The following is a 15,322-nucleotide window of genomic DNA, read 5'->3' on the forward strand; positions in this document are numbered from 1 at the left end:
AATCCGCAGGCATAACCAACCAAGCAATGCTTATGCATCCAGCTATTACTATTATAGTTAGAGGTACTATAGATATCTATTCCAGGAGACTAATGACATGAAGTTTAGACAGAAGATTAAACACCAATAATAGCGGTGTAGGTTGGGTTAAATCTTGTTGAAGCTCATGAATGGAACAGTTCTGCCTTCATTTCAGGTAGTAGAAACAGTGAAGTTTCTTTATAAAATCAAAATGTTCTCTGCCCAAAACGGCACATCCAAGGCACTCAGATTTGAAATATATGGATAGAGGGCTTTGTTGGGTATTATGTGACTAGGGAAGTGAAAAAGAGAGAGAGAGGGAGGTTTAGTTCTCCTTGTTTCAGGGAAAGTTGTAGAAAATTATCAAAAGCTGAAAACTAGAGATGAAATCCTGTCCTGCTTTAAGTCATTGGCAAAACTCAAATACACCAAGACTTGTATTTAATGAGCCGTCTCTGAATGGAAATGCTTAGGTTACTAATTCACCAGCCACAAGAGAGTAGGTAATATATGGCATGAATAATTACAAAAAATATATGGCCCTGAAATAGATTTTTTTATCTGCTGCATTTTAAAATTTTCTTCTGTATGAAAATCCCCTTTCAAAACAAAGCTATATCACATCTAAACCCTATCCAAGATCTATTTCCATCTCATCCTTGCCCAGTTGACTAGAGGTTATAAGCTGAATAAAAAAAGAAACCTGCTGAATAAAAAAAAACAAAACGCTTTTTAAAAAAAATATACCAACTAATTTTAATTTTTTTTGGCTAATGCAGAGTAGGTTTTTCTGAACTGCTACTTTCATAGGAAGATGTGTGTTTTCATAGCAACAAAGATAACTACCAGCTATAAATTAAAAAAAAAGAAAAAAGATTCCTCTTGTCCTCAGGGATTCTTTATTCAACAGAGCAGAATGCTAACTGAAATAAAATCCACAATAACAGAGACCTGGACAACATGGCACAACACTTAGGTCACTTTGATATAACTTTAGGGCATTATAAAGTAAGATTAACTTTAGAAATTAGTTAAATGGATATGCCTGTATTATTCCTAAACATATATATGACAAAGCAATATGAAGGTATGTCTACACAGCAGCGTTATTTCGGAATAACTGAGTTATTTCAAAATAACACAGTGTGGATCTACACAGCAAGCCATTATTTTGAAATAATGTCGAGCTGGAGGACTTCTTACTCCCACTCCTGTAACCCTAATTTCACGAGAAGTAAGGGAAGTTGAAGGAGGAGTGTATTTCCTTCAACTTCCTGCTATATAGACAGCATCAAAAGCCAAACTGGGCTATTTCGACATCAGCTACACAACTGATGTAGCGGAAGTTGCGTATCTTAATTCAACTTTTGCCCTGCAATGACTTTAGAAATGTACCTCATTAAGCCCTAGCTGGCTTTACATCTTTCTATATACTTTCACCATATAAAAATGAAATACTAAAGAGGCAACTATGACTCTATTATGCCTTTGAACTGTAACGTCTGTTGGTAAATTTACACTGGATATAATACAGGCAGGCAGTCCCTGGGTTACGTACAAGATAGGGACTGTAGGTTTGTTCTTAAGTTGAATCTGTATGTAAGTCGGAACTGGCGTCCAGATTCAGCGGCTGCTGAAACTGACCGCCAGTTCTGACTTACATACAGAATCAACTTAAGAACCCCAGGCGTCCCCAAGTCAGCTGCTGCTGAAACTGATCAGCAGCTGATTCCAGGAAGCCCGGGGCAGAGCAACTCTGCCTCGGGCTTCCTGTAGTCAGCGCTGGTCAGTTTCAGCAGAAGCTGACTTGGGGACGCCTGGGGCAGAGCAGTTGGGGTCCTGCTGGGTTGCTCCAGTAGCTCCGCTCCTCGGTGCTACTGGACCAACCCAGCAGCACCCCATCTGCTCTGCCCCAGGCGTCCTGATTCAGCCGCTGCTGAAACTGACCAGCAGCGGCTGAATCAGGACCTGGGGCAGAGCAGCTGGGGTGCTGCCGGATTGGTCCAGTAGTGCCCAGAGCGGCGCTGCAGGACCAATCGGCAGCGCCCCAGCTGCTCTGCCCCAGGGTCCAAAACAAAAGCCTGGTCTGCTGGGGGGGGGCACACTAGCTGCACCCTCCCCCCCCCAGCAGACCAGGGACACGGGGAGCAGAGCCGCAGCGGCAGCGGGGTGCCGTGCCTCTGAGGCTTTGCTCTGGCAAAGTCTCAGAGGCGCGGGACCCGCCGTGGCTGCCGCTTCAGTCCCGGTGCCTGTGGTCTGCTGGGGACCGTCCCCAGCAGACCACAGGCACCGGGACTGAAGCTGCAGCCGCGGAGGGTTCCCACGCTTCTGAGGCTTTGCTCTGGCAAAGCCTCAGAAGCGCGGGAACCCGCCCGGTGCCCCTGGTCTGCTGGAGACGGTCTCCAGCAGACCAGGGGCACCGGAGCAGCTTACGAACGGGGCTTTCTCGCCCCGGAGCTCGCAGGTAGCAATCCGCCACCTCGATCTCCGGGGCGAGAAAGCCCCGTTCGCAAGTGCGGATCCGACATAAGTCGGATCCGCTTAAGTCGGGGACTGCCTGTATAATAAAATCATAGAATCACTTGTGGTATGAAGCACTTTCCACTGTATATCGAATCCCATTAATATTTATTTATTATAAGATTATGGACTGAAGAGCTCAGTAAGAATTTTGTCATAACATTAAAAGGCATGATTACTCCATTCTTTCTTATAATTGACAGAAACTAAGTAAATGTATCGATTTCATGACAAAGCTGGATTAAAATAAAGATGAGCTGTAGTTAAGCTACTGCCAAGAAGTTGTTCCTACTTTAATATTAATTCTATAGAAAATATTTTAACTTTGCAGTTTAGCAGGTATAAGAACTACAGAAACCAAGCCCCTCCTACTCTTGAGTTCCCTTGTTTCCTGACCAGTGCAACTGGAATGGGGGACCATTCTAATAAGTCTTCAGGCCTGTACAATAGTGCGAGGACTACTGCTCATTGAAGTGAGTAGATTGCCTGCAAGAATAAGGCAAGCAGGATTTGGTCAATGCTAGCAACAAGCAGGGATTACTTAAAACTAAGAGGATTTCCTCATCAAAGGAAAAGCAGTTTCTGCTGTGTTATAGATTTGGTGGCGTACATTCACGCTTCTAGGAGCTCCAAAGTCATGTATAAATGCAATGACTGTCTCATAACTTCAGTTATTTGGACTTTGTCTTCCACCAGTAATGACTAGTAAACGTGTTCACATACTTCTGGATTGGAAATAGTCAAATAAATTCATCTGGGTATGGATGCAAGAAGGCAGTGAAAGGTGAGAGACCCAGGCAGGCGAGCTAACAGATTTGCCAGGCACCAGGGCAAGTGTGGGAGGGAGGCCAGCTCTATCCATACTCCTGGAAGGGCCGAGGCCTTGAGTGGAAGGGGAAGGGCCAGAGCAGCCAGTCCTCAGTGGCAGTTGCCTGGGGCAGTTGCCTTCTTTGCCCCGTGGCCCTTCCCCACCCCCACCTCCCCAACAGTGGGCCTGGATCCAGGAATAAATACAGTAGAAATGGGGGAGGGGCTTTTAAAAGAGAATTAGTAACAAAGAGCATTCTGAAAGGGCAAGAGCATAAATTGCTGCCTTTTACTGAGATATAAGTAGAGTAATAGTGTGCCAGCCACATTCATATTAGAACCAAAAGGCAAGGAACCCTACCTTTGTCTGCTCTGGTAATCAAAAGGTCCAAAGCTTCCAGCACATGCATCTGTTTCACCTGGAGAGTTTTGTCAAATACTTGCACTGACGACTGGCCATCTTGAAAGGAAACATTCCCCCCCCCTCATTAGAACACATTTTGGAAACCACAATTTGCTGACCAGTGGTTTTAACAAAAACTTGCAGACTGCTACTTTATATACAGTGCCAAAGATGGCCATTCTTTCTTAGAAGGCATTACCACTGATGTGATTCATAAAGCAAGAGCAGAGGCTGAAAGGAACAGATTTTAGAAAGTTTGAGCTAAGAATCAATTACCCCCAATATCATGCATCTAAATCAAATGCCATATATAGCTTTTCGGGGAGGAGAACAGAATCACCAAATCAGTGCTAGGGAGAAAACAGGGTGGCATGGGTATATAAATGGTGCACAGCCACCTGTGGATGGCAGGCTCAGTGGAAGCATCAAGGACTGCGAAGTACCAGAAGGCTGCATGGATACCCTTGAGCTTGATTTGACTTAATAAAAAGTCCTTTCAGACAGCCAAGAAAACAGCATCTGAAACCAATGAAATATTCAGAAGTCTTCATTAAACAGGGCCCTCAAGATGATCTGATTTGCTTAGTTTTAGTGCAGAGCAAATCTTTGCTGCTAAATTCTAAAAGCCCTGATAGTAAGGTTCTATGGTCACAGATATGGTCTTAACTATCGTAAGTAATGATGAGTTTCTTACAACCTCATAGGCACCATTGATTCAAATGGTCAGGTACATAAATATTGACCTCTAGACAAATGCTGCATCATTTACTAACCGTCTATTAGCAGGACACCAACATCTGTAGAAACTAGCAAGGACCGGCCCCAAGAATCCGCACAAACAACTTCATGAGGAAAATTACTGCAGAAACACTGGGCCTCCCATGGCTGTGAAATGACATAAGCAACGTATGGTAAATACACTAGGACAGTGGTCTCCAATCTTTTTACACCCAAGATCACTTTTTAAATGTCAGAGCAAGCCAAAATCTACCCCATCCCATCCCCAAGACCCGCCCCTTCCTTGAGGCTCTGCCCCCTCCATTCCCCTCCTCTCCATCATTTTCTGTCCCGAGCCCTTACTCACTCTCACTGGGTTGAGACAGGAGGTGCAGGCCCTGAGGTGGGAATGAGGGATTTGGGTGTGAGAAAAGATGAGAGGTGCAAGCTCTGGGAGGGAATTTGGGTGCAGCAGGAGGTGCAGAAGGGGATGCTGGCTCGGGGAAGGGGCTCCAGGCTGGAGAATGTTGGGGTAAGGTGGAGAGTTGGGGTGCTGCTCAAGCCACAGGCTTGTGGATGTGGGGGTGCAGGACTTTGGGTTGGGGTGTATGACGGACTCAGGGCAGGGGGATTGGGAGTATGGTGGTCGTAGGACACAGATTTGCAGTGTGTGGATGGTGCAAGAGTGTTGCAAAGATTGGGATGTGGGGGTGCAGGCATTTGGGTATGTGAGGGGCTCAGAACAGGAGGTTCAGGTATATGATGGGCTCATGGTTGGACTCTGTGGGTGGTGCAGGAGTGTTATGATGCTGCGCCCAGATGGAGGCTTGGCCCCAAGTGGGGGCTTGTTGGCCAGGTTTCATTTTTAAATAAAATACTATGTCTAACATAAAACCTTTCAGCATTGTTTTTATTTATGGGAGGGGCAGGGAACCTGTTTTGGGTCAGGGGGCCACTGACCACATTAAAATCAGTGGGGGACCACACAAGTGAGATGCAAAAAACCAACCCCTCCAAAAAACCCCAACCCTCACTGATGTGGCCCCAACTGAGACACCTCAGTCCCCTGACACTCCAGCTCCATGACGGGGGGAAGAGTAGGTAGGACTGAGGTTCAAGGCCTCAGGCCGGTCTAACTCTTGTGGAGCTCCAGGGTTAGTGGAATTTGTGGGACCAGAAATGAGGGATCCATTGTGCGGGCAGAGCTGCCACTCAGTGGAATCAGTATGGGGGTGGGTGCCGATTCTGAGTGGAAAATAAGACACAGGAGCAAGCTGGGGGTAGGTGTCTGGCCAGGGTGCTGATGGGTGTCTGGGCAGGAGCAGGGTGCTTGTTGGTGTCTGGCCAGGGGACAGGGTGCTAGTGGGAATCTGGCCAGGGTACTGGCTGGTGTCTAGCCTGGGGCCAGGTTGCTGGTGGGGGCTTGGGCAGGGAGCAGGAGCAGCGTGCTGGTGGAGGTCTGGACAGGGGGCAGGGTGCTGGTGGGGATCCTGCGCCGCCATCTTAACCTCCCTCCCGCCTCCCCAGAGCCTGGGGAAGGAAAGGAAGACAAAAAAGCGCATGCACTATTGTGGGCAGAGTGTGCTCCCTGCCTTCCTGCAGTGGGGGCAGGGGGGCGGAGGGAGAAGGGGTGGGAAGTCCTGCGGCTGTGTGCCAGAATCAGCATCTCAGGAAGCACACCTGCTGTTGCGGGGAGGGGAGGAGCAGCGTGTGCTTCCTGAGAAGCCAGATCTGGTGCGCAGCCTCAGGACCTTCCCCACCACACTGCAGGAAGCTGGCACTAGCTCCATTTTGCAGGAGGTTGTAGCGCCAGCGCAGGCTCCTCGTTGGGGATTGGAGAGAACAAGGGGGGGCCAGGCACACCTCATGATTGACTGGCCATGCCCCCGCAATTGACCAGTTGATTGCGATCAAGTGGTTGATGTCCATGGCACTAGGAAATACAAAGCTTGGGATGTGAAATACCATTTAATTGGTTAACCAGTTAAATGCAATGTTTCACCAGACAACCAATTGAAGGTTGGGCAGGAGCTGCTCTGGCCAGGCTGATGCACTCATCTGTGGCGTATCTGGGCTGGGTCTGCTGTGGAGAGGGGCTGCTCCAGCTGGGCTGAAGTATCGCTGCCTGTGGTGCACTGGTGCCAGGCCTGCTGCAGACAGAGGCTGTGCTGCCTGGGTTGGTGCACCTTTGCCCATGGCAGGGCCTGCGGGGTGGAGCAGCCCGTGTCCTCAATGTGTAGGAACTGCTCCAGCCCACACCACTTAACCATTCACATCCCTAATTTAAAGTACAATGGCTGACAAGTAACATGTGGGCATCTTTAGCAGGACAGAATGCTCAGTGCTTAACTTCTGGAGTTAAAAAATATCAGACTTTGGTCTGTTTCCCTGGGGATGCAAAAACCCCTCACTGAGTTTGGGAAGTTAACAAATATAAGTGACATTTGTGAGACTGGAGCACTGAATCACCTTTTGAAAAAAGGACATTTCTAGCAGATGCAGGAAATGAGAGCACTTGGTGTTCAGACTGCTCCTGTACCTCAAGATAAGACATCTGGGGTAAATTCCCAGAAGTCGGGGCGCTTAGCAGTTTGACTTTGCTGAGTGTGACATACAGCAGACAACCAGTGAAACGCTGAAAGCATTTCCTCTGTGCTACTGTTTCAGAAATGAGGTAACAGACTAAGGATGTTAAGGACTAGTCGACTAATCTGATAAGCAAATGCCACTTATATTTGCAAATGCTTATCAGATAGTTGAGTCGACTAGTCGATTCCTGCTCCTCCACCCCGCTGCCTCTATCAGATAGAGGCAGCACAGGACAGAGGGAGGGGAAGCGGGAGTACTTCAAAGTGGCAGTGCCACACAGAGTCTGTACCTGGGCTCCATGCAATGCTGCCGCTTTGAAAGACCATGGTGGCAGCGGGGGCTCTTGTACATTTCAAAGGAGAAATGCGGAAGTGCCTATCGACTAGTCAATAGAAATTCCATCAACTATTCGACTAGTAAATTAACTGATATTTAATATCCTTAGTTCACACCCAGAACATACATGGTTACCAACATTTATATGGAATTCCCTTTTGCTCTATGGTTCAGATAGTGGAATTTAGGCACTGGTAAATGCTAGTGGTGGTGCAAAATTTCCCTTCTGAGTAGCTCTAGCAGGAATTATGAAGATGAAATGCATATGCTGCAGCAGCACTTTATATGACTCAGTCTTCTCTACTTGACCAGCTTCACAGATTGCAGCCAAAAGAGATGAGGCCATGGCACCACCTTATCTTTAACCTTTTCAGCATGCTGATGTCTCCGGGCATGACCATTCAGTGTTTCTCCACACACAAGAACTGTTACTGTATCTGGCCTGTGTGTGGAACGCACGAAGGGGCTCCTTGTGCTATCCACTCCTAGATACCCACACTATGGTCAGGAAAAATCTGGCAACAACAATGCAATTTCATTTTATTTGCAACACAAAGCAAAAGTTATGTGCACAAAAAAGAACTGGCTTTTTTTTTTTTTTAACTACTTCAGCCAAACAACAGTGGGATTGCTGAAACCAGTGTTGGTTCCAACAGATTCCATACCTATCCTTTGGCCACCTTTTACTGGGTTTGCCTGCAGAGTCATTTTAATACTATGCACTGAAACATGGATTAATATTTCAGTATTTTCTCTTCTGGTATGGAATCAAATGACATACAGACATGATAAGAACAGGAATGTAGGCCCATATTCAATAGCACCTGAAATGCCGAGATTTTGAGCAGTTATGCACATCATCATGTATAAATGTCCACTCACCTCCTTTTTATAGAGACTTGTGGTTGTTGAACTAGTTAGGGCATCTCCTCTCACAATGGTTTTCAGTTTCAGTGCCTTAAACAAGAGAGGTCTTCAATTTAAAGTGTGTTCTTAATCAGTAACACCCAATGGATGAATATTAAAGCTAAGGAGACTAGTCGACTATCCCAACTGACCCCGGGGTCCATGTGGCACTACCGCTTTGAAATGACACAGGGGGTACGAGGCCAGCAGGTGACTCAGTCCCCTGCTGGCCCTGTGTTCACCGCAGCGCTTTCTCCTTTGAAGTGTTGCGGAGGCGCCCATTTTGCATCGACTATTCAATTATAGCCAAATAATCTAATTTTAACATCCCTAATGGAAACAGACTGTTGGGGAAGGGAAGGAAGCCATTTCAGACTATCATTGCAATAGATCCAGCTGTGAATTTCTGTGCCACATTACATCATTTCTTTATAAGCCATTCCATGTGTGTTTGAGCAGAGATTAAACTGTTCAGCAAGATGCTGGAAAATTAAATATCAGGCAATATATATCTGCTGTTGGCTCAAACCAAATTAACAACATAGCAAATATCTTAATGGAGAACACCTTAAACAATAAAAAGTCATCACATCCACAAATACGTCCTTGAGTTAATTACGCCCTTCATGCCAGCACAAGGACTGCTACTGTACCTGGCCTGTTATAGTTCACGTAACATTTTGAAGAGTGCATTTCAATACATTAAGTGACACTATTCGCATATGCTTGTGGAACAATATATTAACTGTAGTTTGTAAATTATATTTTAAATCAGCTTCTGTACCTGTAAAGGGAAATCATGCCTTGCTAATCTATTAGAATTCTTTGAGAGAGTCAGCAATCATGTGGACAAGGAGGATCTAGTGGATATAGTATACTAAGATTTACAGAAAGTCTTTGTCAAGGTCCCTCATCAAAGGCTCTTAAGCAAAGTAAGTTGTCATGGGATAAGAGGAAAGGTCCTTTCATTCACTGATAATTGGTTAAAAGACAGGAAACAAAGGGTAGGAATAAATGGTCAGTTTTCAGAGTGGAGAGAGGTAACTAGTGGAGTCCCTCAAGGGTTAGACCAATCCTATTCAACTTATTTATAAATGATCTAGAGAAAGGGGTAAACAGTGAGGTGGCAAAATTTGCAGAAAACATCAAACTGTTCAAGATAGTTAAGACCAAAGCAGACTATGAAGAGCTTGGAGTCATTGTGGATAGTTCTCTGAAAACATCCACTCAATGTGCAGCAGCAGTCAAAAAAACAAACAAACAAACAAACAAACAAACAAACAAACAAACAAACAAACAAACAAACAAACAAACAAACAGTATGTTAGGAATCATCAACAAAGGGATAGGGAATAAAACAGAAAACATCTTATTGCCTCTATCCTAAATACACCCATATCCTACACCCATATCCTGAATACTGCATACAGATGCAATCACATCATTTCAAAAAAGATATATTTACATTCTTTACTCAGTGCAGTTAACCTATGGAACTCCTTGCCAGAGGATGTGGTGAAGGCTAGAAGTTTAAGAGGGTTCAAAAAAGAGCTAGATAGATTCATGGAAGTTAGGTCCATCAATGGCTATCAGCCAGGATGGGTAGGAGTGGTGTCCCTAGCCTCTGTTTGTCTGGAAATGGATGACAGGAGAGGGATCACGTGAGGATTACCTGTTGTGTTCCCTCCCTCTTGGGCATCTGGTGTTGGCCACTGTAAGCAGACAGGATACTGAGCTAAATGGACTTTTGATCTGACCCAGTATGGCTATTCTGATGATTTTGGTCACTCAAAATTGCATTCTTCCCTGATCTTACTCCACATAGCCTAATGAAGTGATTAATTTGACCAATACCTTCCACATGAAACCAACCTGACCAAGTCGGACAAATTCTGCTTGACGGGCCTCCTCTTTCTTCCGTGCTGATCTGGGGGATTCTGGTAAAACGTCGCTGAAGGACCTTCTATTAAGCATGTTCTTTAAAAAAAAACAAAAAACAAAAAACACATTACTGAACCAAACTTTTCCAATTTTTTCAAAAATTTCATCTGTCATCACTTGACTCTGTTGTATTTATTCATTATTTCCTGTGACTTCAGTTTAAGTTTAGATTATATTAATAAAAATAACCTCAGTGAAATATGCTCCTACTGATGCATCTAAGAATCTGAGCTTTAGCCTTTTGATTTACATGGTTGTGGAACAGTTATAATACTCTTCACACGTAACATGCTGCTATACAGTATATCAGGGATGACATATGCAGCAAGAGAGAGCTTGAGACTTCAGGTCCGGTGTAAGGGATATGGTATAAACCCTAAGGCCTGAACGAAAGTGAAGCCGTGCTACTATAAACCAAAGTTAATGAATCAGGCTATAAGCAAAAGTCAGACCATGTTACAAAACAGATGTCTGCTTGCAGGTTCACAGTCAAATACATGAACCTGACAAAACAGGGCTGTCTTGCAAATATATAAACACACCTAGACACTAAGTATTTACCTAAATACTTTCAAAAGGATACTACCAGAACATCCCAATACCAAGCACAATAGAACCTCAGAGCTACGAATACCATGGGATTGGAGTGTGTTCATAACTATGAACAAAACATTCTGATTGTTCTTTCAGAAGTTTACAATGGAACATTGACTTAATACAGCTTTGAAACTTTACCATGAAAAATATGCTGTTTTGGTTTCTTTTTAGTAGTTTGCATTTAACACTATACTATATATATTCTATATATAGAAAACTTCCGATAATCCGGCACCTTTAGGACCCAGGAGGTGCCGGATTATCAGATATGCCGGAGTACCGGAAGTGGGGTTATGAGGGGTCAGGGTGGGGGGGGGTCGGCGGGGAACTGCGCAGTGTGGGAGAGGGCGGTGCTACGGAACCAATCCGGCAGCCCCCCAGCTGCTCTGTCCCCGGCTTCCCCAAGTCAGCCGCTGGTCAGTTTCAGCAGCAGCGGACTTGGGGAAGCCAGAGACAGAGCAGCCCAGTACGGCCATTCTTATGTACTTATGTTCACTAGTTACCTCTCTCCATTCCAAAACCATTTATTTCCTCCCTTTGTTTCCCATGTTTTAACCATTTATCAGTTCATAAGAGGACCTTTCCTCTTATCTTATAACAGCTTACTTTGTATAAGAGCCTTTCATGAGGGACCTTGTCAAAAATTTCTGGAAATCGAAATACACTATATCCCATGTCTGCATGCCCACAAAACAGATATCAGACAGGATCACAAAGAAAAAACAGTGATAGTAATGTAGACGCGTTAGTCTGGTATAGGTGAAACAAAATACAGGACTATGTAGCACTTTAAAGACTAACAAGATGGTTTATTAGATGATGAGCTTTCGTGGGCCAGACCCACTTTTGATCTGAGGAAGTGGGTCTGGCCCACGAAAGCTCATCATCTAATAAACCATCTTGTTAGTCTTTAAAGTGTTACATAGTCCTGTATTTTATTTTAAAGAAAAACAGTTTCTTGCCATTTCAACCAGAAAGGACATTGTCTCAACGACTTGATTACCTGCATCCTGCTTCAAAGGCCTTTTAAGACTACACTTGAAAGAGAATCTTCTGAACTGTCATTCATGCTTAAATTTGACACTTTACACTTAAGTTTGAATAAAGATGCTAATTATCTTACCCATTACAATTAGCTTCTCCAATTATCACTTCTCATATCATTAAATCACAGACATTTACCTCCCCCCGCCCATTCCCCTTCTGTTCTGAAATTTGATTTGTCCTTTTCATATGTGATCATTTTTTTAATTGTATCCTTTGGTATATATGGTTGTGACAATTTTCTTCCACTATTTGATCTGAGGAAGTGGGTCTGGCCCACAAAAGCTCATCACCTAATAAACCATCTTGTTAGTCTTTAAAGTGCTACATAGTCCTGTTTTTTGTTTCAGCTACACCAGACTAACGCGGCTACATTTCTATCACAATTCTACAAGGTAAAGAGTGGTAACTAACCATGTCAGAGTGTCAATGCGTAACTTGTTTGCATTGATGTTTCAGTGACAAGAAACTTGGCCAACCAGCTTTGCCACTGAACTGAATCTGTTGTCCTAAGGGCAGTTCAATCCAACCTTTTCTACAGGCTATCTGGCCAGAGCCAGTGGAGCATGCAGAAAGAACACACATGCAGCTAACAACTGACAACACTGGTAGCCCCAGCGTCAACAAAGCACAGTCCTAACGCCCTAACTCAATGGCTACAAGGGCACTAACATATATTCTCCTTGCAATGGCCTCAGCTCAGTGACTGGTGGAATTTTCCGCCCTCCCCCCCCAGGTTGGACCCCTCCAAGACACTTCTTTACGCAGTGAAACAAACAAGTGTCCTTGCTTCAAGATTATCTAAATGGGCAATGCTCACAGCAATAGAAGAAAAGGTGCATCACTCAATCACTACTATTTTCTCTTTCTTTCGGTAAGTATTAACACAGCTCTTTTGGGGTGTATTAAAATTCTCTGACTCATTATCATCACAACAGGGTGACGCTGAAGTAAGATTTTTTTTATTTATCAGCAACTTACTCTTTAGCAAGGAGGAAAGGAATGACTTACCATCTCAGAACTGTGATTCTTGGAGATGTATTGTCCATGTGAACCCCACTCTAGGTGGGAATGTGAAGTTGCAGAATTACTAACTGTGGATTGTAACCTATCCTTTAAATCAGCTTCTGCACCAAATGACAGGAGGATAGCTAATATAATGCCAACTCTTTAAAAGGGCTCTAGAGGTGATCCTGGCAATTACCAGCTAGTAAATCTAATTTCAATTCCAGATAAATTAGCTGAAACTATAATAAATAACTGAATTGTCAGACACATAGATGAACATAATTTGAGTCAATATGGTTTTTTAAAAGGGAACTTGTGCCTTATCAATCTACTAGAATTCTTTGAGGGAGTCAACATGCATGCAGACAAGGGGATTTCGATTTCCAGAAATTTTTGACAAGGTCCCTCATTAAAGGCTTTTATACAAAGTAAGCTGTCATGAGATAAGAGGAAAGGTCCTCTTATGAACTGATAAATGGTTAAAACATGGGAAACAAAGGGAGGAAATAAATAGTTTCAGAATGGAGAGAGGTAACTAGTGAACATAAGAACGGACGTACTGGGTCAGATCAAAGGTTCATCTAGCCCAGTAGCCTGTCTGCTGACAGTGGCCAGCACCAGGTGCCCCAGAGAAGGTAGACCGAAGACAATGATCAAGCGATTTGTCTCCTGCCATCCTTCTCCAGCCAGAGGCCAGAGACACCATTTCTATCCGAAGGGTAATAGCCTTTTATGGACCTAACCTCCATGAATTTATCTAGCTCTTTTTTAAACTTTGTTATTGTCCTAGCCTTCACAGCCTCCTCTGGCAAGGCATTCCACAGGTTGACTACACGCTGTGTGAAGAAGAACTTTCTTTTATTAGTTTTAAACCTGCTACCCATTAATTTCATTTGGTGTCCTCTTGGTCTTCTATTATGGGAACTAATAAATAACTTTTCTTTATTCGCCCTCTCCACACCACGCATGATTTTATATACCTCTATCATATCCCCCCTCAGTCTCCTCTTTTCTAAACTGAAAAGTCCCATTCACTTTAACCTTTCTTCATATGGGTCCCATTCCAAACCCCTAATCATTTTAGTTGCCCTTTTCTGAACCCTTTCCAAGGCCAAAATATCTTTTTTGAGGTAAGGAGACCACATATGTACACAGTATTCCAGATGTGGGCATACTATAGTTTTATACAGGGGCAGTTAGATATTCTGTGTCTTATTTCTATCCCTTTCTTAATAATTCCTAGCATCCTATTTGCCTTTTTGACCACCGCTGCACACTGTGTGGAAGTTTTCAGAGAACTATCTATGATAACTTCAAGATCTCTTTCCTGATTTTTCATAGCCAAATTAGCCCCCATCATACTGTACCTATAGTTGGGGTTATTTTTCCCAATGTGCATTACTTTACACAGATCCACATTAAATTTCATTTGCCATTTTGTTGCCCAATCATTCAGTTTGGTGAGATCTTTTTGGAGTCCCTCACAGTCTGCTTCTGTCTTGGCTATCCTAAACAGTTTGGTATCATCCGCAAACTTTACCACCTCACTGCTTACCCCTTTCTCCAGATCATTTATGAATAAGTTGAAAAGGATTGGTCCCAGGACTGACCCTTGGGGGACACCACAAGTTACCCCTCTCCATTCTGAAAATTTACCATTTATTCCTACCCTTTGTTTCCTGTCTTTTAACCAGTTCTCAATCCCTGAAATGAACTTCCCTCTTATCCTATGGCAATGTAATTTACACAAGAACCTTTGATGAGGGACCTTGTCAAAGCCTTTCTGAAAATCCAAGTATACTATATCTACTGGATCCCCCTTGTCTGCATGTTTGTTAACTACTTCAAAGAACTCTAATAAATTAGTAAGACATGATTTCCCTTTACAGAAACCATGTTGACTTTTGTCCAAAAATTATGTTCTTCTACGTGCCTCACAATTTTATTCTTTACTGTTGTTTCGACTAATTTGCCCGGTACTGAAGTTAGACTTACCGGTCTGTAGTTGCCAGGATTGCCTCTAGAGCCCTTTTTAAATATTGGTGTTAGGTTGGCTACCTTCCAGTCATTAGGTACGGAAGCCGATTTAAAGGATAGGTTACAAACCACAGATAATAGCTCAGCAAATTCCCATTTGAGTTCTTTTAGAACTCTTGGGTTAATACCAACTAGTCCCGGTGATTTGTTATTGTTAAGGTTTTCTATTTGTTCCAAAACATCCTCTAATGACACTTCAAGCCAGGACAGTTCCGCAGATTCATCATCCACAAAGGACTGTGCAGATTTGGGAATCTCCCTAACGTCCTCAGCCATGAAGACTGAAACAAAGAAATCATTTAGTTTATCTGCAATGGCTTTATTGTCCTTGATTGCTCCTTTTATATCTCGATTGTCTAGGGGACCCACAGGTTTTTTAGCAGGCTTCCTGCTTCT

The 15,322-nt window shown here is 43.8% G+C and overlaps 1 protein-coding gene across 4 annotated transcripts in view; it reads right to left on the reverse strand.

Annotated features, from left to right (window-relative positions):
- The window catches only part of GARNL3 (GTPase activating Rap/RanGAP domain like 3), a 199,411-nt gene that overhangs the window by 53,793 nt on the left and 130,296 nt on the right, over positions 1-15,322 (reverse strand). For all 4 annotated transcript variants that reach the window (XM_075905772.1, XM_075905773.1, XM_075905774.1 and 1 more), the window contains 4 exons: positions 10,172-10,276; positions 8,276-8,350; positions 4,525-4,636; positions 3,710-3,808 (listed from right to left, as the gene is read on the reverse strand). In XM_075905772.1, the coding sequence (XP_075761887.1) occupies positions 3,710-3,808; positions 4,525-4,636; positions 8,276-8,350; positions 10,172-10,276 (391 nt within the window). The remainder of the gene's footprint in view (positions 1-3,709; positions 3,809-4,524; positions 4,637-8,275; positions 8,351-10,171; positions 10,277-15,322) is intronic.

Source organism: Pelodiscus sinensis, chromosome 22 (genome assembly GCF_049634645.1).
Source record: "Pelodiscus sinensis isolate JC-2024 chromosome 22, ASM4963464v1, whole genome shotgun sequence".
Classification (NCBI taxonomy): domain Eukaryota; kingdom Metazoa; phylum Chordata; order Testudines; family Trionychidae; genus Pelodiscus; species Pelodiscus sinensis.